Raw genomic sequence first — 24,062 nt, forward strand, 5'->3', positions numbered from 1 at the left:
ATTGTGCTTTTCCGGCAGCCAGCTGATGCTCACCACCCGAATCTGGGCGACCACTGGGCTACAATGTTGCCGTAGTATTAAAGAAGATAGAATCACCTCAGAGAGTTATGCGAATGATGCGTAAGCGTTTCGTACTAACGACTTGGTGTCACACTCAACACTGCTGATAATCCTGCTCAGCGGTTGCGGTCGTCTTGGCGCCATTACGGTAAATGCGACAGCGCTGCGGCTACAGCAACTGCTGCAGATGGTGGCGCAACGTGAACTGATGAGGAAAGCAAACTACTGCAAGTGGCGGCGCCATCAGGTGCGCTGATGCTGTTCCTATCCGAAGTCACGGCTGCTCCAAATGTCTGGCTTACTATAGGTGCGCTTAGTGCGTGCCTGATTGCCCACGGCACGTGGGCACAGAGACGCGCTCGTGACACTGCTCGCGCGTTCGTCGTATAGTTTTCTTCCACACCTGGCGAAAACATTGCTGCTGTCTCTATATGGAAAGCGATCATCTTATGCGAAGGACAGACGGACGCTCGGACAGTTTTCTCGTTGGGTAACCATACAAATGTTGACACGTTGAAAATTAAGCCGATGTTACACGTCCGTAAAACGTGAAGGCGAAAGCCTGATTGCATCGGAGCGCACGACAGAACTCACCGAAATCGCCACACGCGCTCGTGGTGGGCCAGTGCCGTAAGCGCCTACGCAGAGGGAAGGACAGTATGGAAACGCTGGTATCGGAGCGAGCTGTGGAAGAAGACAACGAGGAACACGCGAGCAGTGGCACGAGCGCGAGGGGCAGTATGGGAACGCTGGCATGATGAGCGACGTCGGAGCCAGCTGTGGCAGAAAATATTGACGAAAGCGTGAGCAGTGGCACGAGCGAGTCTCTGTGACCACGTGACGTGTGCAATCAAACACCCACTAGCCGCACCTTTAATAAGCTAGAACCATGGAGCAGCCGTGGCTTCAGGGAAGCGGGCTCGTGTCACCCCGTGTAGGCCCGGGTTCGATACTTATCCAGACCCAAATGTACTAAATTTTCTTTTCAATGTCACTAATTAACTTTGTTTACACGAGGCTCCCACAAGAAATGTGACGTCAGTCCGAGGATTTTCTGACGTGATTTTATTGCTCTTTGCGGCGTCGGCCATTTTTCGCCCCGTCGAGGCTTGGGTTCGATACTCACCCAGATGCAAATGTACTAAATTTTCTTTTCAATGTAAGTAGTTAACTTTGTTTACAGGAGGCTCCCACAAGAAATGTGACGTCAGTCCGAGGATTTTCTGACGTGATTTTATTGCTCTTTGCGGCGTCGGCCATTTTTCGCCCCGTGGAGGCCTGGATTCGATACTCACCCAGACGCAAATGTACTAAATTTTCTTTTCAATGTAAGTAATTAACTTTGTTTACAGGAGGCTCCCACAAGAAATGTGACGTCAGTCCGAGGATTTTCTGACGTGATTTTATTGCTCTTTGCGGCGTCGGCCATTTTTCGCCCCGTCGAGGCCTGGGTTCGATACTTATCCAGACCCAAATGTACTAAATTTTCTTTTCAATGTCACTAATTAACTTTGTTTACACGAGGCTCCCACAAGAAATGTGACGTCAGTCCGAGGATTTTCTGACGTGATTTTATTGCTCTTTGCGGCGTCGGCCATTTTTTGCCCCGTCGAGGCTTGGGTTCGATACTCACCCAGACGCAAATGTACTAAATTTTCTTTTCAATGTAAGTAATTAACTTTGTTTACAGGAGGCTCCCACAAGAAATGTGACGCCAGTCCGAGGATTTTCTGACGTGATTTTATTGTTCTTTGCGGCGTCGGCCATTTTTCGCCCCGTGGAGGCCTGGGTTCGATACTCACCCAGACGCAAATGTACTAAATTTTCTTTTCAATGTAAGTAATTAACTTTGTTTACAGGAGGCTCCCACAAGAAATGTGACGTCAGTCCGAGGATTTTCTGACGTGATTTTATTGCTCTTTGCGGCGTCTGCCATTTTTCGCCCCGTGGAGGCCTGGGTTCGATACTTATCCAGACCCAAATGTACTAAATTTTATTTTCAATGTCACTAATTAACTTTGTTTACACGAGGCTCCCACAAGAAATGTGACGTCCGTCCGAGGATTTTCTGACGTGATTTTATTGCTCTTTGCGGCGTCGGCCATTTTTCGCCCCGTCGAGGCCTGGGTTCGATACTCACCCAGACGCAAATGTACTAAATTTTCTTTTCAATGTAAGTAATTAACTTTGTTTACAGGAGGCTCCCACAAGAAATGTGACGTCCATCCGAGGATTTTCTGACGTGATTTTATTGCTCTTTGCGGCGTCGGCCATTTTTCGCCCCGTCGAGGCCTGGGTTCGATACTCACCCAGACGCAAATGTACTAAATTTTCTTTTCAATGTAAGTAATTAACTTTGTTTACAGGAGGCTCCCACAAGAAATGTGACGTCAGTCCGAGGATTTTCTGACGTGATTTTATTGCTCTTTGCGGCGTCGGCCATTTTTCGCCCCGTGGAGGCCTGGGTTCGATACTCACCCAGACGCAAATGTACTAAATTTTCTTTTCAATGTAAGTAATTAACTTTGTTTACAGGAGGCTCCCACAAGAAATGTGACGTCAGTCCGGGGATTTTCTGACCTGATTTTATTGCTCTTTGCGGCGTCCGCCATTTTTCGTCCCGACACAGTTTCGCCAAGGTCCCCACCAAATGCACCGCCAACATAGACAACTAAGGATTTCGCCTTAATAAACCGTCTGCATTTAACAATGCGAAAATGGAGCACACAAAACCAGAAGAAAAAATACTGGAAGCAGCGTGTAAAAGTTCTCTGTTTCGAGAACGCGCTCGTTCGCATACTCACAAAGAGGAACGTGGCCTCTCTAGCGACTCCCCTCCGCCCATTCCTACCACAACACAACTAAACTCAGCTAAAGAAATCCTAGCGAAGGAATATAAGTAAGCACTCGCGCTGATTCAACAGTGCAAATAATAAATATATAAATCTTTTAAAATAATTGTGACACTCTAACAAAGAAAACCTTCTTCAGAAAGAGAGAGCGCTGACAGGCTAAATGGTTGAGAAGAAAACGTGCATTCATGCAGCCTACAAGCTTACACTGATTCAAGATAGCACTCTAAACGCGCAAAATTCAACACATAAAACACTGAACGTACAGTACGTGTTCATTGTCCTGTGTCCGCTGCGCAGTTGTTCTAGTCATATAACACATCACGCATCACTTCTGTTCTCACCTCTGCTGACTGCCGCTACGGGGGCCCAGGCCTCCACTCCTCAACCAGCAGTGGTTTCTCAGGCGCAAAACTGCATCTCCACTAGCATGTGCGATCCCTTTTCCCAAGCGATCCTGTGTTCCCAAGCTACGTCATAGTTTGACAGGCTGCTGCACAGCCTGTCAATTTCACTCCCTGCGGCGTGGCTTGCGTGAGGTCCGCCAGTGGATTATGGTCGGACACTACACATATTCTGGTGCCAAATAATCAGATATAAAATTTCTTTAGGCACCAAATGATGCCAAATGTACGAGTTCAATCGCCGACCCCTTCATCTGTGTGAGCGTGAAGCCAGGGCTGCCAAATAGATGGTCAATTGTGTGCCATCGTGGACAATCAGGCGAGAGACGCGCCTATACAGCGATCTTAGGCATTGTTATCATAAGCTTTGTGTCCTTAGGCTTTGATTCGTAAATGTGCTCAAATGGCTTAGCTCGGATTTCGCAAGTCCAGCGCTTAGACGAAACAAAGGGACGAACCAAAAGGAAATGAAAGACAAGCACAGCACAATGTGCATGTCTTTCATTTCCTTCTGCTTCGTCCTCGAGCATTTTTCAAGCACTCCTTTTCCGGAATCTGAACCAGGGTGTCGAACCGGAACTGAACCGAAAACCGGAGTTGAAGCGTTATTTTCAGCTGAACTGCAACCGAACTGCACCGATACATTTTCCGCCATCGTTGAACTTAACCCGAGCCGGAACTTCTTAGTGGAACCGCTCCGCTTCGGTTTGATCACAGGTTCAGTCCAAGGTTGTGTTTGTTGTAATTCTACAAGAGCAGACGATATTTGTTGCGTCCATACGGCACAGCGGCGCGGTGTACTGCTAAGACTCACTCTTCCATTACACTCTTATGCTTATTAGATCGCGGGGGCTACAACTATCACCGCAGAGAGAAGCGTTGATATATCCTTTACTCCCAAGTGCATGGATTGCTACACATTGCTACTTGGTGGTCGAGCCCTTCCGTACATACCGAAACAGCGCTTTCTCGATGTCTCCATGGACCGTCGCCTCTCCTGAACACCGGAAGTGAAAATGCTACGGGGGCGAATCTCCGGCGCATCCCGGATTATTAGTTTTCTTGATGGACCCCGCGGTGGGGTAGCGACAAATACAAGACAGGCTATTCGCTGCATGCTAAGAAATACTCAAGTTTTTAGCCTTGGAAGGATTAAGTGGGACCATCTACGAGAAGCATCTCAGCAACCTGCGGTTTGCATGTGACATTGTTCTCATCAGCAATGATGGAAATGATATGGAATAAACCATTGAAGACCTTAGCTGACAAAATGTAAGAGTAGGTCTGAAGATTAATGTGCAGACGACTAAGACAATGTTCAATGGTCTGGCAAGCGAACGAGAATTCGTGATTGGCAGTCATCCCCTAGAAAATGTGCAAGAGTAAGTTTACCCACGCCAATTAGCCACAGGTAACATTGATCATGAGGAGACAATTGACAGAGGAATAACTAAAGTTGAAGCGAATATGGTAGCGCTTACATATCCATGACCGGCAGCTTACCGCTATCCTTAAAAAGAAAATTGTACAATCATTGCATTCTAGCAGTTCTAAAATATGGGGAGAAAACTCGAATGTTAGCACAGAAGCTTTAAAATAAGCTCTAAGTACCATACAACGGCCGATGGAATGAAAAATAATAGAAGTGACGTCAAGAGGATAGTCGGACAGCAGTGTGGATTACAGAGCAAGCCTGAGTGCCGATAATCCTCTTAGCATTAAGAGGCAGAAGCGGACTTGGAACGGACATGTCACGCAGTGGACATATAGCCCTTGTTCATTTGGAGTTAAAGAGTGGGTACCAAGAAATAGGAAGCGTGGTCAGAGACGGCGGACAACAGGTGGCGTAATAAAATTTTTTAAAAATGTTTGCAGCCAATTTGGCACTGTCAAATGGCACAGGGCAGGGGTAATTGAACAACGATGGGAGAAGACTTCGACCTCCAGTGCACATAAAGATGTGCTGCTGATGATGATCAAGACAAGGCAGGGCGCGGAGACAAGCACCACTCCTGGCAGACAAAACGAAGACAAAAGAAGTGTCAGCGAGACATACAAATGCCACAAGTATTCAATAAGGCAGGCGGCCAATAGGAAAACGGATTTGTTATACATGCCAAACAACGCGTACAACTCGGTCATAGGAGAAGAAAAAAACATGTGATGGGAATATACATCTTCATATAGGTGCGAGCAGGACATTACGGTCTTTAGTTTTCTTTCCAGTGGTTCACGCGATAACGAACAGCTTGAGTAAGTGTGAGCTGAAAATTTCAGATCATTCTTCGTATTTACAGTTTCCCTAAACCTACGAAGCACGATCCACTGTATTCCTGCAAAACTGTATTCCTGCACGGGATATCTAAACTTGGCTAGTTCGCAACCAGCTGGCAACTCATAAATAGGGACGTTCTCTGGTGTCATCGGTCTCTCCCGTACATTACGACTCCAAATAAAAACAATTTGATAGTCAGCGCACCTGTCACATTCGTACCACTTGTCACGCTGTCCAAGCTGTTTACAATTTGAAACGATATTTTTCTTGTTGCATATCTCTCAGCCTGATCCACATTTCGTTTTCTCAATTTGAACGTCTTTACACGTGGATACAAAATCAGTACAATCGAACAAGTAGAGGTGCTTACAAAGTGTGCGGGTGGTTTGGTTGCACTCGAATAAGAGCAATGCGCTTCAAGAGCTCGGGAAAAGAAACTATATATTCACCGTTTTAGAGAGTTGCTCGACCCCAAGCGTCCTTCAGCAATTTTACGAGAGGGAGAAGGGCTCGAAATAGCGAGAGGAGGCGACGCGCCGCTGCGTATACGTTTGCCACTCGGCTTCCCTCCCCAGTCCTGCTGGCTCCAAAGAGTGACGATATCTACGGCAGCTTACACAGCGGTCGCGTATAGAGATAATCACCATGGCCGCGGGGTCATTGAACCCGCACACGTTGCGTTCCCTGCAGTACAGTAAATATCGCTGCTCGATTCCTCGGCTCACATTAGCCCAGCCTTGCGTGCAAATTATGCGAAAAGACCGGTGTATTAGGACTGGTTCTTGGGACTTCATAACACCAGCGTGTCTGTTGCACAAATGGTCTAAGCGGTGACGTGGGCAGCCGTGCCTCGCAAGCTGCGATGCCGAAAGTGTTCAAGATTGCCGATCAACAAGTAGTAAGTATCGTTTTTCTTTCTCCGCAAACCTGCCTCTGGTTAGGTAAGTAAACGAGTGACTTTCAATTTAACGATGCATTGCTCATGAGTCAAGTGATTAAGAGTCTACATAACGGTAAATGGTACGTTATTCATGCTGTCGATTTTACTGGTGTGCCTTTGTGTTCCATCGGACGATGCTTAGTGAACTCTAAATAAGGGTTTTTGTTAGTGTGGCATGAACAACACAGTGCAGCATCTCCAGTGTGGACTATCGCTAAACAACAATGAGAAATGTCGTTCGCTTGCGTTTGTTTAGTGTAGCCCACAACTAGTTCACTCTGTGAGTATATACAATTAACCCGTGTAAGCATTGTAACTAACATAGCGTCATCGTTTTACAACAAATACGAAGACAGAAATACTCAGCGGCGCGGTACATAAATATTCCCTTCACCATGATATGTCGGCGCTATCTCCAGTATAGTCACGACCACTTCTTCTAACGCCTTTTTCATCATGTGGATATATCTACAAAGTGACTTAAAAAATGCAAACTCTGAAGCATTCAACGTGTGGTTATTTCGGGAGTTGCAGCAATGGAAACAACGGTCAGTGTTAAGCGAACTGCGAAGTTGTTACCACATTTAGGCCCCTCCGTTCCCCACGTGCAAATGTCACTAGCGAGACAATATGACGGCCCTTTCGGTAACGCTTTTCCTGTGCTATATTCCCTTGTGCTGATTTAATCAGGGTAACGCATCGCATCTGACCGAATGTAAAGCAGCCATGAGCTAATAAAGCATTTTGCTATAGCACCAAAAGCGCTTTAAGGTGCTGGTATCCTCTTCAAAAAGCAATATTGCCGAAGATTTATATCCTTTGAGTATTGTGAACGATGATCCATTGCAAGAACTGACGCGTGTTCGCAAACCTCGGAGGGTAATATAGGAATAATGCCGGTATTTCACCGGCATTAAGTAAGCATTCCTTTGGCTCAATTTTTATCAGTGATCAATTACGGCCAGCCGAACGTGAGGACAACGTGGGTAGAGCGCCGCTTGATCACTGGCGAAGCCTGAGAAGGAATAGCATTAAAATTGAACCAACGTGCATTATTATGACCATTTTCTTATCTAAGACTATTTCTTCAGTTGACCACTCCCGATAACAATCAGCGTTACAACGACACCGTCGCCTCGGTGATTGTCACTTGCACATGGCACTTTTGTAAGAGAAGTTCTGCAAATACCAGACCCGTTTTTACAGAGAAAACCGATCCCTCCGAATCTATTTATTTGTTACAGCCGGTTTTGCCGAATGATTTTTCCCCGCCATAGCGGTGGCTTGGTTTAGTGCGACCCAATGATGAAGAATAACTGAAAATAATAATGATCAAAACAAAGCACTGTGCCGGCCGAGATTCGCCCTAAATAGAAAGCGTTATACAGTCCCTAAACCTTTGCTTGTGCAGTGCAACGGCGTAAACTAAAGCCCCTAAACCCTTCCCACGCCGCACCCACATTACCAATACTTATTATTTTTTTTCTGGTGCTGTGCTGCAATCTGCCGGAATATCGATGGCTAAGCAGAATGCCGCACTCACTAAAGCTCGACCAGCGCTGAACCTCGAAGAAGTCGCAAGGGTTGAACTCGGTGAAACACCTGAAACCAAAGCAGAGGCCTTGTTACGGCTACGTCAACTGTTAGCAGGTACGTTTCTGTTTTCTAACTTGACTCTAAACAATGCCCGTTTGAGGTGTGTCTGACCCCTAATATAAAACGTTTGATATCGTAGTGGCGAGACCACACGGGCACCCCTCAAAGGCTCCAGAAGGGCACCATAACACATTCTAGCTCAGCAGACATTCATAGAAAGCGGCTTACTGAAGTTAAAGTATGACAGTTAAAGTTTAAGAGCGCCCGCCTCGGCTGCAGGAGGTGGTGGGTTCGATTCCCACCACCGCCGGGCACCCATCCACTCAAATGGGCACAAGCGTACCTCGGCATGGCATTCGGCTTCCCGAATACGGTGGCGTTTCCGCACACGAGGCATCAGAAACCAGCCTGCGCCCTAAATTCCTGTCGAAACCCTCAGTACAGCAAAAAGTGATGTTTAGGCTAGTGTAGAGTGTGTGTATGTTGCCATTTCCCATGTAGGGTCCCAAGCACCTCCTGAGGTGGGGATGCCTTCGAGTTGAGCACAAACAACCATTTATAAGCGTTCAGGTTCCATCATGGCCGAGCACTAGGCCGGAAGCATGCTTGTACCTATTTTGCCGGTACGTGCCCGGCGGCCGCACTTGCCTACCACAGCCGCGGGGGATGCTCTTCAACGAGGCCGTCTGTGGTTGGGCAACGAGGCGCCCAGAGACAACTCGTAAGTCTCTATTGGGCACCCCTTTCTAGATGTGAGCCCCCATGAGAGCCGTGAACCAGGCCAGGCGATATCTCTGCCCATTGGAAAAAACCGGTGGGTTTCCGGCGGCACCGGGATTTGAACTCGGTACTTCCCGCATACGAGGCGGATGCTCTACGGCTAGGCCACCGCTGCGGTGTCAAGCCAGCAGTATAGAGCGCGGCGTTACCCACTTAGTTCAATCACCATCACTGTCACCGTTGTGCGCTTTCTTTATCTCCTTTCTCACCGGTACTCTTGTATGAACTTGTCAATATTCTCTCCTATACAGGGGCGCAACTAAAGGTGGCTCTCATTTATCGTGGGAGACATCTCTACATAACATCAGAGACTATAGATAGCACAATGTGGAACAGGACTGGCCCTGCGGTTTCGAGTCTGAGGCCGTCGTCGACGTCTATCAGCCAATGCAGAGTCCTTTGGCAATCGGGCCAACGTATTTGCAATTAAACGTGTCATTCCTACTAGCAGGAATGAAAACAGTGCGAGTTAAAGACTTGTGCTGCCCAGCACTTGAGCAATATCACTGTTCTCTAAGCGCGGAAAGAGCACTGGATCGTCACAGGAACCACACAGGTATAAAGTACAAACTACATCCAGGCACACATATTAAATCCCGTTTTCCGGTTCCCGGCGTACGGCGCGGAGATAGCTCTCGAGATGTTGCAGTTCAGAACAGGAGACTTTTTCATCACAGCATCACAGTTCCGTTGGCAGCGCACTTTACAATTGTGTCAAAATAAACAATCAGTTCATATTTTTGCTTGAAATAATGTCGTCTTTGCCATCAACCTATTTTATGTACACTGCAGGACGAAGACCTCTCCCGCAATCTGCAATTACCGCAATTGCGCCTGCAAATCTCTTGATCTGATCACCAAACTTAACTTTCTACCGTCCTCAACTGTGCTTCCCTTCCCTTGGTAGCCATTCTGTAACTCTAATGCTCCAATGGTTATCTGCCCGACGCGTTACATGGCCTGCCCAGCTGCATTTTTCTCTTAATGTCAACAAGAATGTTGGCTGTTCTATAGTATTAATCTATAAACGTGTAATATGTATTATCGTGTTAACAAAATATGGATTTGTAAGTAAATATGTAAGCAACGTATTAAAGTATTAACTAACAGATTGCGGACACATACAGAGGCGAGGAAAGTTTTCGTTGTTTCTTTTTTCTTTCTTTTACGGCTAGTTTCTTGGCTATCCCCACCCACGTTCACGGCGATGGTGCCCAAAACCCAGCAAAATACGCAGATGCTTCGCATAGTAATGGTTTCATTTGCCTGAGAAAACTCTGCCATAAAAAAAACACCGCCCAAGCACTGCGTACAGAAGGTTAACCAGCGTAGCGGAAACGTGCGCCCCCGGTGTTTAGCAGTGGGTTTCTCAATTGTTGGTTACATGTTTGTGTTTCTAGTGGAACGCAAGCGCCAATGGCGGGCGCATGCTGCTAACTACGACGCCGAGCTAACTCGAGATATCGAACGCATACGACAATGCGGGCCGAGGAGACGGCGTTGCGGGCAGAGCAGCGTCAACGTGACAATGGAGAGAACGCGTTCGCTAACGACGTCACTAACGGCGCTGCCAATGGCGCGCGCGCTTGGGTGCGACGTAGTGAATGACGTAACTGACGGCACAGCCAATGGAGACGTTTATCGAAGCATGGGACGAACGGTTTTTCGTTTCGCCTAGCCATATACAGCTTTAGCTGTAAACGTACGTTACCTGTTGAAGTTCTGCAGTAATCCTGACGATGATGCTAGCCTCGGGATTCCAAGCTACTCTGTTTACCTTGAGCAATCGCAGCCTCCATTTGTGGAAATGCAAAATGCACATTAGAATTTCTAACCGAGCATTTATTTGGCAAGTTTCAGTTTTTGTTGATATCAATAATGGGTATCGCCAATGATTAGAAGACGTGTTGCCGATTAGGTCAGATGTCCGTTTGCCAAAAAAGTGGTCGTTCCGATTTCTTTTCTGCACATATTAAGGAAATTGCTTTCCGGTTTCACATTAACATCCTGTGTAGCCATATCTCGTAACTCAATTCAAGAGTTTCTTGTCTTCGTCTACAGTAATTCTTTGAAGGCGTTTCCTCAATCACTAGGAGTAATCTGGGAATGACTAGTTATCAAAATGCCAAGAATTTGAGCCCACATACTTTTTTTTATGTTGAACCACTCTCGTATATTGCACAAATAAATGAAGCCCTTTAGGGCAATGCTTTAGCGTATTGTGAGTAGTAGCATGACATGAGTTTTCTATTACAGGCAACGATAACAATTTTGTTTAGGATTTCTTTTAACACTGCACTAAGAAATGTTGGCCTGGAACTTAGTTCAGATCAACTGGATCTAATATTAGCTCTCCCGCCCTAAGCCTGACATGATGCTTCACATATATGCCAAAATTAGCGCACGAAACAAGTGCATAAAAAGTACAATTAAGGGCACTTATGCTACATGTGCTCATAATTTCAGCGGAGCCATCCTTGAAGATTCCTTCGAGCGATGACCTTCTTGTTATCGGTCTGCGAGCCCGAAAATACAGAGTGGAAGAAGCGTGCCAAGTGATAAAAAACTACTTCATCGCGCGGCGTGATATACCGGAGTTCTTTCATGAAATGATCCCTGAGAAAGTTCCCTTCAGGACAATTTGCCACGACCACAAACTCCTGATGATATCGCCTGAGCCAGACGAATATGGAAGGTGCACGGTAGTCGTCAAAATAGGTGAGTTTCCGGACTAACAAAACTACTCCGCGAGCATTTTCTGCCTTTTTCACACAATGTGAACTTGTTGCCGCAGCGTTAGCACCCTATTTCATTTTTTTTTTTTTTTGCTCTAAGCAAACCTGCAGATGTAGATAAGCCTCGCCTGCATATAAGCTTACAATTCTTTTCTCGCAGATACTATGAGCGGGCGAAAGGCTATACAACTATTAACTTTGTGTCCAAAAGTATGAGAGCGCCAAAACTGCTTCTTTCAAGTTCTAGTTTATTACTCCCTAGCGTACAACTACATTAGTTCAAGAGAAATGCGCAGTAGGAAATCCCGAAGTAATGATGCCCACGGGGACCTCCTAGCTAAAGGTAGTCCGGGGATAAGTACATTATTCAACAGGCAATTGCAGTTTGTCGAATAATAAATACGAAACACTATACAATGTGTGCATAAATATTATAGCAACAAAAAACAATAAATGCAGGTTGGTAAAATAAAGGAAACATAAGTAGGAGCCCATAGTTTTAAACTGTTAAATGATCTACTGAGTAAATTTGGAGAGGTTTTCTTTGATACATTATTTCAATGTTATAAACAGCATAAATGACAATTCGTCAGTAATCACAAGGCTTGAGTTAGCCGCTTTTGTTCTCATGACAACAACGTGCTGCCCTGTCACTGAAGGGGCTCCACAGATAAAACAATAAGTATCCCACGTATTATTAGTCATTTCGTGAGGTTTCCCAGAGTAATCTGGGAGTGGCAAGGGGCGCTACGTTCTTGTGCGGGTCGTGCAGGCGCTGAATGTAATCACATGGTATTAAGTATGAAATTCTTTAAACTCCCGTTGTCAGCGACCTTTAAGAGACCTTACGCCAATGTTCAGAGCCGTTATCAGGGCGCTAAAGACGAGAATGGGGTGAGAATGAAACGAAATCATCCGGGCATCGTTGCGAGAGTAAAACGAGATCATCCGGGCAGCCACTCAAAACTTAAGAAAATTCGGTCTCTGGCCCCTGACCCCTTGAACGGGATCGCATTACTTACGCTAGTTACTGCCTATACAATAAAAAAATGTTAATTGTGATTTCTTCCTAATGCTTGTTCACAATATTACTGAAACTGTAACTTCTGGTACGGTGAAGTTTAATTTATCGTTTCCAATAGCGACGTTCAAAAGTCAGATACTGTGCACCATACACTGGACTGTCATCTTCTGGCACTCGTACAGGGGTGCCAGTGCTCTTGCCAACGCCAGCAGTGCATCAGTCCCGCGGTGCAGGTTTTACGCCACCTCCTTCGATTGATGGCGCCACGTTGCGTGCCCAGGCCGGCTGCATCCAGCACCCGGCGAATGGTTGTTCGGCCGCGACAAGTCTTGCAGCGAGGTTCGGTTCAAAACAGGTTCATTTCGGCTCATTAAGCTTTCAGGCCTGCGTCACGGCACCGATCTGCTTGGCCGGTAGCCATTTCATGATGACATCTACTCTCGATTACTGGAGAACGCCCATTTTTTTTAATATTTTGCGGGCTTTAAAGTTAAATATGGGGTTTTACGTGCAAAAACTACGATCTAATTATGAGGCACGCCGTAGTGGGGGACTCTGAAAATTTGGACCACCTGGGGTTCTTTAACGCGCACCTAAATCTAAGTATATACGTGGGTGTTTTCGCATTTCGATGAGGCGCGCAATCAACGCGATCCCGAGCCTCCGCCAGTATGGTGGCGCCATCTGGTAAAGGCGTCTGCAAACGCAGCATGCCCGACATGTAAGCTGCATATAGCAGTTACATGCTGCATGTAACTGTACCTGGTTAACTCAAGTAGGCTAGGTGACTATTTGTCACCAGCCCACATTGAAGATCCCAATAAACAATTATCAACATCATCATCAACAACAACGTATCGTGCCACGGGTCAAGGGATGTGAGATGTGTGCCACGTATTCTGGATACCGCTTCGGTACATGCTATGGCCTCTCCTCGCAAGGTATGAACTGCTGCTGAAGAAGCGAATCCAGGCTACATCCAGGCTACATCCAGGCATCATCCGGCTGAACAGACTGCTGTGCAGAGAGCATTACAAGCTGCAGCTCGCCGTCGACGCCGGGCGGACAGTTCAGATCATTCGTTCATTCATTCGTCGCTCATTCATTCGATCATTCATTCGTCAAAACGAGGCGAACATACTTTGCCGCGAAGACCCTGTTGTGCGTGGTGCCGAAATTGGAGCTACTCTTGAGCCGCTCCACCAGCTTACTGACTGTGCTGCGTGTGGCGCGCAGGCCTGCGAATTTTTATTTGCCGTCGGGGTAGTGAGCTCATGTCAATGCTACTCAGCTAATGATGTGCACAATGATTATGCTTTTTAACAACGTTGGGGTTTCATTTCTTGCAACTCTATTGCAATGTTTCCTACTGTTTTCTCTGCGAGTGATGCCTTGATCCAAGTGCGTGTGTGTGTGTGTGTGTGTGTGTGTGTGTGTGTGTGTGTGTGTGTGTGTGTGTGTGTGTGTGTGTGTGTGCGCGTGTGTGTGTGTGTGTGTGTGTGTGTGTGTGTGCGTGCGTGTTCGTGCGTGCATGTGTGTGTGTTTGTGTGCGTGCGTGCGTGCGCGTGCTTGTGTGTGTGTATGTGCGTGTGTGCGTGTGTGTGTGTGTGTGCGTGCTTGCGTGCGTGCGTGCGCGCACGCGTGTGTGTGTGTGTGTATGTGTGTGTGTGCGCGTGTGTGTCCGTGTGTGTCAAACGTCTCTAAGGAACATTCAATGCCCTGCAGATATCATTACGTCATTGTAGTGCAAGTGCGATCCATTCACAGGTCTTTCCACTCTCCCTTCAGGTGCTTGGAACCCTGACATCTGCAGCCTTGTGGACTTTACTAGAGCAGGGCTTGTGTTGGCCGGCAGCTGGCTCCTTGAAGATTTTCCATCAATATGTGGGGCCGTGTGCATCTTGGACTTGAAGGGACTAAACATCCATCATCTGACCCAGTTCACACCATCCTACCTGATGAAAGTTGCTAACATTACGCAGGTGAAGAGTGACAGTTGCGTTCACATTACACATATGCTTTTATAGTCCATGAAAGGGCTGTGAACTTCGCCACAGTTTCTTTTCTATTCACGTACAGGGTTTTTCACTTAGGCTGGGTGTTTGGGTGTTTGGGCCTGGGCTTGGCTGTTTCTTGACTTGGTTCACGGAACCATCAGATTATTTTTTTTTGAATTCTGCCTAAGTAGATAATTAGTTGTAATTAATTAATCAACTTTTCATTAATATGTTTACCTCATACGTGTCAATAGGAATATTCTAGAGTAACAAGAGAAACTCCCGGTGCAGCTTTCTGTTGCTTAATACCTGCTACAAAAAAAAAAAGTTTTTCCGAGCGTGAAAGATGCCCGCGAATACACGCAAAGAGCCTCGAATATTGCGTGCCTTCCCGGGCTTCTTTCACGCTCGGAAAAACACCTAGAGCAACAGACAGCTGTATCGAGAGTTTTTCATGTTTCTCTTCAATTTTCTCATTGACACTTTTGATCTAATTATATTTGAGAAATTGATTGAAAATGATATAGGATTAATTATTTGATTATGCGGAATGCAAAAAATAATCTGAGTGACGGCAAACAACATTACCTTGGTTCGGTCCAGCTACGTAGCATTGACATATTTTTAATGTTTCACCCAAGTTACGTGAAACACCCTGTATATGCTTTCAACGCTGACTTTTCATCCAACCATTAGTTTCGTTGTGCAATGGCGAACAGGAAGTATCTAGGAACCCTTGTGTTTCTCGTATTTTTTCTATGAAATGGCAATATTATGCATACTTAATTTCGACCCGAAATTGAAATAGCGAACTCTTTAAAACATGTAAAAAACAAATTTATTGTTTGTTGGTAGGGGTTGGCCTCTGGGCTACATAAGAGAAACATATTAAATTGTGTGGCTGCTAAAAAATTACGCAATATACAACATCCACTAAATAGGAATAGAATTCGCGGCGCACTTTAATAATCTGACGATTAGCGAACGACGAGGGTCATACTGAAAGTAACGAGCAACTATTTTCACGAAGAATTGAGCTTCATAAACCCCCCCCCCCAAAAAAAAAAAAAAGAAAAAAAGAAACTTTGTCTTTACTCTTCAAATTTGTTTTCAGTTTTTCATCATACTCTCCCTTCTTCTGCATACGTTTTTTGCCACCGATCGGTCGGTCTAAAAATACAGTTCCGATGGCACTTCTTTCTGACTTTATTGAGATAGTGAAGCAATAGTATGTGTTGTCTTGTAACGTAGGCCTCAATTTTGGTAGATTTGGAGGCCGGTGGCGGAAGAAATTCCCTTCTTATTCTTTCAATTCTCTCCATTTTTAAGAAAGAAGTGGGTGAGCGCGCGTTGTCATGCTGCAACATTACTTTTCTTGTAGTCGTCTATCGCGCAATAAGCGACCGAGCTTCTGCGGTGTTTCAACGTATGGAGCAACGCTGAAATTTCTCTGACGTAATCTTTCAAACTCCAGAACAGCACTCTGGCCCATTGAAAGATTCTCGCTATTTCTTCTCTCGTTACTTGCTTGTCTTCTCTCATGAGTGCATCAAAACTCTCCAGGTTGGATTCAGTAGCAGCTCTCCGAAGGTTACCATCCCAAGGCTGATGTTCAACGCTTCTCTAGCCATCTTTATTATGCCTGATCAATATTCTTACACTGCTCGAGCTCATTTACACCTTGCTATACAGTATCTATAGCTTCTTATGAATTTCTGCCACTGAAGGTTGCTCTCTAACCAGAAATAATATCACCCGCACATTCAAGAAATTATACGTCACTTCTTGTCATTTAGTTTCGCATGCTGGTGGCTAGATTGTGTAATCTGTTGATACTAAAGCGCGCCATCAATGATTCCAGAAAAAATGGAGCCACGTAACACCAAATGAACTCTTGTGAGCACTCAGACTTTCGTGCAAAAATTGCTGAACAATACTTTCAGCCCGACCCTCGTATATCACCAAGATTTAATCAGAAATATTTCATTTCGGTGAGAGGCGCCCTACTCACAATTGTGCAAATGTGAGCATTTACTCACAGGGGACCCTTATCATCAGAACGAAACTTAAAGAAGATTAAAAAGGGGTTCGAGTGCATACGGCAGGCATTACCAAATCCAAACTGGGAGCTTATCACTGTTGTTGAAAACAAATGCGTGCAATCATGGCGCTACCACTGCTAAATTATGGGACAGAAACTTGTAGGTTAACAATGAAGCAGCTCGAGTGCAAGTTTAAGGAGAGTGCATAGAGCGATGGAATAAAAATTGTTCGGTATGAAGTTAAGAGACTGGAAGGGAGTGGTGTGGATCAGAGAGCAGACGGGGATAGCCGATATTCTAGTTGACATTAGGAGAAATAAATTGAGCAGGCCAGGCCACCTAATGCATAGGGCAGATCACCGGTGGACCTTTAGAGTTTTATAGTTATGGAATGGGGGCCAAGGAAAGGGAAGCGCAGTCCGGGATGTAAGAAAATTAGGTGGGGTGATGAAATTAGGGCGCCCGCATGCGCAAGTTGGAATCAGCTAGTGCAAGAATTGGGTCTTCGTCCTGCAGTGTATATAAAAAAATAGGTTGTTGATGATGATAATGATGACTTGAGCAATAAAATCAAATCACACGGTTGAGCACGCCAAATAACACACGGACTATGATAAACACCGTGTTGAGTGTACGCCTACCCAAACAGAAAGGAGCGAGCCCTTTTGCATTCCGACCTCGTCGGAGTGCTGCCGCTCATGAACTCATTAAGGAAATTGAACCCATGAACTCTTTCTCTACAGTATAACGCCATATTTACTCAGCCATATTGGTGGGTTTCGCAATTTAAGCCGGTTATTTTTCAAGTCATTGAAGCAAAATTCTTGACATGAGCACTAGTCAAACTTCCGGGGAAATGCATTCGAGTGTTGTTCACATTTTAACAAGAACGTTCCTTCCATGACCGCGGTACGAAGTTCAGTGTAACACCAGTGCATTTTATGATCTAGTGTAAGGAAGGAAGGAAAGAGAAAAAGGCAGAAGGCAGGGAAGTTAATCAGAATAACGCCCGGTTGGCTACCCTACACCGGGGGAATGGGAATGGAGAACACAAAGATGACAGGGAGAGAGAGGAGGGAAGGAAAGATGGAAATTAACGGCGAGTTCGCTGACGCGTGTGTTATTGCACTAATAGTCACAGACGTTGACACAAGACCGTCTTGCTAAAGAAACACAAAAGTGCCTTCACCGCTTTATGGGCCGACGAACGATTGTGTCGGTATTCCAGCAGCACCTGCACGGAAAGCGTCCGATTGTCCAGTTTGACATGTGAGGATAACATGTTCATTAACAAGCATGCACCCACTCCACAATATGTTTCATTTGGGAGTGGTCACTTCTGTTCCACTCAAGCTTCAGATTCGGCTGCTAAATTTATTCATGAAGCTCGCACTTCGTGAACTTGAATCACCGCTAATATCTTTTTATGTGAGCCTACAACAATCAAGAACGTCTAAATCAAAGGCATTCACTTGTCTCCTTGAATATTATTTAAAAAATGAATTGATCCATCCTGAAGTTTCATTTGTGCAGCCTTATGCGTCGTCGGGCTACCAAGAACCTCAAAAAACATGTAGCAAGTAGAGCTCTGAGAGATTCGCCTGGTGACTTTCGATTTCGATCACTCGATATCTAACGCCGTAGGGATCTAGCGCGAATTTTTTTAAAGCTTCCTTTTTAAAAGATCCCAAAAATATACACCTTTTCAACAATGTAAGAAAGCATGGTGTATTGTTCTGGGTTGTTTTCAGACCAATCTGGAGAAGTGAAATTTTGTTGCAGTTGCCCTTTAAATGCGTTATTTCCTCATATAGATGGAGATTTTTATCGAAGATCTCAGAGCTAAAGACTGTCACCTTCACTACAAACCTGTCCATTGAAAATCGATGGATATTAAGCCTGTTAATATTATTGCATTATCCGCACATGCTGGCTAACAAGTTACCTGATACCAGCGTTCTTTCTCACTTAGTGTGCTTTGTAGTGATCCTTTTCTGCCATCAGTACTAAATGAAACTTGCCATTTTCTTAACTAAATTTCTGCAGGACTGCTGTCCCCTACGGTTAAAGGCTGTATACATAATAAACCATCCGAAAATCTTTGAAATCATCTTTGCAGCGATCAAGCCATTCCTGCGCAGTAAGCTGCTAAGCAGAGTGAGTATGGTTTGTCTTTTGTTCCACCTACGCTAACTCTGCCGTGTGGGTGCGCATATGTACGTGCTAGTGTGTCTGAGACTCGCCACAAGCTCCCCTGGAGCTAGCTTTATCGTCCAAGTTGCCGAAGTTCACCACTTCGAGGGCGCTGGAATGTCCGCAAATGGTTGACCGTTCATACATGTTAGCTGCATCTACACTGTTATTCGTCAACTGCGCCAAATGTAAAGTCTTCCCTAAGAAAAAGACACCGTTCTCTCGGACGTCGTACCCGCGTTACAGATGATGATGATGATGTCTAATGACATCAACTTTCAGAAAGGGCGGTGGCATATAGTCACGTAGCCCACTTTAGCCAATCTAGTTTTACTACATCTATTAAACGTCATTGTGCATTCCACGCCATATTGATGCGTGCGCGCGTATCCGCCACCTCCTCCTCTCCACGCAGCGCTTGAGGCGGAATCGCTCAGCATACTCATAACGCTGAAGTAAGCTAAGCTGCCGCAGAATAATACTGCGCCAATAAGAAAAGTGCTGTGAATGCAACAGTTGAAAACTTGAACTACATAATGAAGAGCAGTCTGTGAAAGGGTCAGATAATTGAAGAAATTAAGGCAGAGAGGTCGGCCTGCACTAGTGCACTTTAGCCTGCAGCTCTGCACAGGGGAGAGAGTGAACGCGGGCGTAAAGGCGTAATGAGGGATGATGATGACGTAGAAGAGGGATGCACAATGGTGAAAGAAATTTTATTACAGTAAACTCTCACTTGTACGAACGTCAGTTTAACAAATATTTCAGAATAACGATATTTTCGAAAATCCCCGGCGGTTTTCCTATGCATTCTAGGCAAAAATTGTTTAGTTAAACGAATTTCTGAATTGCGAATATTTCAATTGAACGAACAACATCCAGCTGGTGACAGAGATCTGCCACCAGCCGTATGTTGACAGCAACACTTCGTTTGAGACGTAGGACAGTGAGCTCGTTAACTGTGCTGAACCCAGATCGGGGAATTGTTTCCAGTGTTCTTCCTGAAGAAGAAGAGTGCGACGATTAAGATGCAATGGCAGAAGCATATTCAAATCCCGGAACTCTAGCCGAGGCTGTAGGATGCCTTGGAAAGTTGCGAGACTTCATGTCTCAGACACAAGCTGTGCCAGAGGAAGTGCACAAAAACATAGACTGTCTTAACAGCTTTGTTACTTCTTGCGCTTGAAGAGCACCAGTGCAAATGAAAATTAGATTTTTTTCAGAATGAGATAGCAGCAACGTAACTGTTACGCTCCACAAATCATAACTCCCTTAATTGCATTTCACACTTTTAACTCGATGTCTGCTGTGTCCTAAGCTGTTCCATATTCTAATGAATGTTCAGTCCAGTAAACTTTCAGTTCAATGAGCTACTTCCTTGGGTTCCTTTAAGTTCACTAAAGTGAGAGTTCAGTGTATTGTGATTATCCAAAAAGTCCGAAAATGTCATTCAGAAATGTCATTTGGCTTTTAGAGCTTGCAGTCTATGACGCTCTGACTAAGACGTATGGAAAAATATGTGATGATGATGAAATAAACTTTCATTTTTGAGACATTGTTCCCGCGTGTTTGAGCTGTGGATCACTCTAGGTGAATAAAACTTGAGTGTTCCCCTTCACATTGGCGCAGAATATAGATTGACTAGGGTAATATAGTTGTACATCACGTTAGCTCAAGTGTTTCAGGTTTGGTCTTTGGAGTTTTACTTGCACTACCGCCGTAGTACTGCGTGCTTGAGCTTAGTTCGAACATAATTTCTTTATCGCCTTATACACTTAGCACCAATCGTCCACTTTAGGTTGACTTCAAGAAGAAGCGGAAATTGCCTGCACGATAAATCCCAGTGATCGCGTACCCAAGAAAAGTGTTTAGCGTCTTATTGCGATATAGCGATTATATGGAACATGTTCGTTTACGAAGACGCCCGCCGCCTCCTTGCGTTAGACACTCGAGACGCGTGCGCGCCGCCGTGCTGTCCGCGCGCGGAGAGTTAAAAATGCCTCCAGAGACGTGAAAGGACGCACAGTGCGTTTGGCTTCAAAATTCACGAACCCAAGTAGAAGAACGCTCCGCTCATGAAAAACGGCATTCTACTTCCCACTGTTGACGTGAGCGTTGTTTGGACGTGCTCCGTAAAGGGCAGCAGTGGACGCGTCTTCTCACTACAATCACTCCCTCGCACAAAAACAGGCTTTTCAACTTACCAGATGTGTGCGCACCACATCATTGTGCACAGATACATAAGTGGTCTGAGAGTAACAGACAGTATACTTCAAATTACACGCGCTGGCGGTTGTCCTTTTGTCTCATATCATGCACTATTGATGCGCGACGACTGCAACGCCGGCGACAGGCGCTCCTCGTCAGGTCAGCGGTACGAGAAGCCCAATAGCTGTCGGGGCACTGTTTCTGATGCACAGTCGCCACCGCGTAATCTTAAAGCACCATCTGAGGAAATTCATTGCGATGCTAAGCCTTGCTATATATATATATATATATATATATATATATATATATATATATATATAGTGTAATCTAGAGAGATGCTTATACGAAATGCCGCCACGACACAGAGATGGTGCCTTGTACTGAATATTTCTACTAAAACTTTCTTTGTTTCTAGGTCCACTTCGTTGGCCATGATGTTTCCGAGTTTTGGGACCACTTTCCTCACGACCTTGTACCATCAGAACTCGGCGGGGGGCGTGACCACTTCGATTATGATCGTCAAGAGCAGTTTGTGCACAGCAGAAGCTACTTCTTCGAAAGCTTGTGCGCCAGCGGATACAAAAATAATAAAACATGATAAGAGATTGATAAATCGCTTGCCAGACATTCAAGGCAGCTGCAATCATTCCCATAAATATTAGTCAACTAACCCGAAAGGTTGAATAGTCTGGTGAAAATCTTTGTTCACAGAAGACTGCGCCGAGTGTGGCTTCGTCTCTTTCACCCACTATGAAGATCACAGAATTACAACCCGGACTTTCACCTTTTGAGCACTCTGCGGCTCATTCACCCATGGCTTTTCAAGACTTGTTTTATGAAAAATTTCTTCCTTCTGATGGTGTTATCATCAGTGGACAAATGCCCCTGTTCCTGTCGAACTCTTCTTTCTCGCGCCCTTCTTTCTTTTTTCTCGTTTTGCGCCATTTCTAATATTTGGGACGGGTATGTACATTCGAAATAGGCAATATACATTGCCCACCGATTTCGAGCAATCTTTGCACAAGGTCAAATGGAAGTCTTGCATTTGACTTCAGACGAGCGATTTAAAGCAATTGATGAAATGAAGCATTTGTTTGACTTGGGAAACTTACTTAACGACATTATCACTGATTTTTGTCGGGTCAGCTTTCGCACCTTTTGTTTCCTTTTTCGAACATATAAATTTTCATGTAAGAATTTTCTTATCGAGGTAGAGGAAATACGGTCGAGTTTATTTATAGACCAAATCATCGCGATATTTGGAAAAAACATGACTTGCAAAGGCTCTGCTCCCGCACCTCGCCTCACTTTTCACTAGATCCTGAATAAGTGTTCCGTGCTTTGCTTCCACAGATGCATCAAGTGTCTTCGTGGGCTCGCGTTCCTATCGACCATCCCATTTTTTTTGTAGATATCTCTAATTACTTCAAACAAAAAATCATGAGGCATTCCACTCTGTGAAGGGGAACGACCAGCGAAGCTGTTTAGCGAACGACACAGGGGTGACACAGAATTGTGAACAAAGGTAAGAACATATTAATTGTCCTGATCGGTGGTCATCGTGACAATAAGTACGCACATACATTCGCGTATCACCTCTGCGCTGTGTTTTCGTGGCTAAGTTCCCGTTTATGCGAGCGGCGTGACGAAGGTCAATTCGCTCGCTGCTGCCGCCGCGCTTCCTCACTCCAGCGTTCTGACAGCGAATTTCCGCCGTCATCGAGTGAGATGTGTTCATGTTTGCTTGTGCGCGCGTGACACCATGCTAGTTAGTTTAGTTAGTATGCCTATGTTTAGAAGCTTATACGGCCGATAAAACTACTATCCTTGTGTTGTACTACTATCCAATGTGTTGTAGTCGTATAATAACGTTCTTGAGCACAGCGTGGAGCTCATCGCCAATAAGGGCACGAACAGGCAGAACGTGCGCACCTTCTCGAAATGAGCTTAGCTGACTTTTTATCATGAACAAACGAGCTGACATTGCGACTTAATTGCAGTCAGCAGCAGCACCACATATGTTCCCACCTTTGTAATCCAAGCTAGGCTTGGTGTACATTTCATCGAGAAACGGTAGCAAACTGGATCTTCCCATCTGGTTAACCTGCCTGCCTTTCCCCTTTCTTCTGTCTCTCTCTCTCTCTCTCTCTCTCAACGAGAAACCGAGTTACACAGTGCTCATGAACACGTTGTTGCGTATGGGCGCTCATTTTGTGGGGACATTTTGAAAGACGCGGACACACTGACTGTGCTGGGATGAGGCAAGCTAAGTGCACTCTTCTTTCGCAGAAAGTTATAGGTGTGCGCTGATACTGTATGCGAAATACATGCAAGTACCACGATCGGTGAACTTTACTGCAGGCGCTGTTTTCCCATGAGCAGTGACTGCTCTTGCAGGAACGCTGCCTGTTTTTTATGCTCAACACAGTTCTCTTACTTTTAGACAAGAGGCAATATGGCATCATTAAGGCGAGAACAGCGTATTGGTTGATGCGATAGCCTTCAAATATTTCCTAAAACAATAAGAAATTCAAATCACGGATACTCTTTGGCACAACACTGTCACATACTCCGCTAGTTTGGGCTTCATAATAGCAGGTATTGAGAGAAAGTGTATCGAAAATTGTCACAGATACTTTCAGACATGGCGTGCACTCAACAACGTTCATAAACATAGTGCACGTCTTCTTCTGAATGACTGTCCATACTTGGGGCAGCGACGTTGTTTGGAGGCACACATTCAGTTCATGAAGAGTTAAGAAACGCACCTTCTTCTGATTTGCTTCGTAGGTTGTCATTCCACGAGCACCCGAGCAAGTTGTGAAGCCTCTTGCCAGCTCCTTTTTACATCAGGGGCTTCGCGTCGGCTTCCTTCTGGCTTAGAAAACTACGATGGGCATCCAGGGAACAATGTTGGTGCAGCATCGCGTCGCAAGCGGGCAACTAGCAACTCCGGAAT

At 45.3% G+C, this 24,062-nt stretch overlaps 1 protein-coding gene across 3 annotated transcripts in view; it reads left to right on the forward strand.

Moving 5' to 3' along the window:
- LOC119450583 (alpha-tocopherol transfer protein-like) overlaps positions 1-21,716 on the forward strand; it is a 134,257-nt gene extending 112,541 nt beyond the window's left edge. For 2 of the 3 annotated variants that reach the window (XM_037714088.2, XM_049665995.1), the window contains exons 2-6: positions 8,061-8,181; positions 11,374-11,625; positions 14,455-14,648; positions 18,752-18,862; positions 21,519-21,716. In XM_037714088.2, coding sequence (XP_037570016.2) covers positions 8,061-8,181; positions 11,374-11,625; positions 14,455-14,648; positions 18,752-18,862; positions 21,519-21,701 — 861 coding nt within the window. In that variant the 3' untranslated portion in view covers positions 21,702-21,716. Of the gene's footprint in view, positions 1-4,508; positions 6,490-8,060; positions 8,182-11,373; positions 11,626-14,454; positions 14,649-18,751; positions 18,863-21,518 lie in introns of those variants that run through there. The other variant, XM_049665994.1, reaches the window with a different exon arrangement.
- The last annotated feature ends 2,346 nt before the right edge of the window (positions 21,717-24,062 follow it).

The sequence above is a fragment of the Dermacentor silvarum genome, chromosome 4, assembly GCF_013339745.2.
Source record: "Dermacentor silvarum isolate Dsil-2018 chromosome 4, BIME_Dsil_1.4, whole genome shotgun sequence".
Classification (NCBI taxonomy): domain Eukaryota; kingdom Metazoa; phylum Arthropoda; class Arachnida; order Ixodida; family Ixodidae; genus Dermacentor; species Dermacentor silvarum.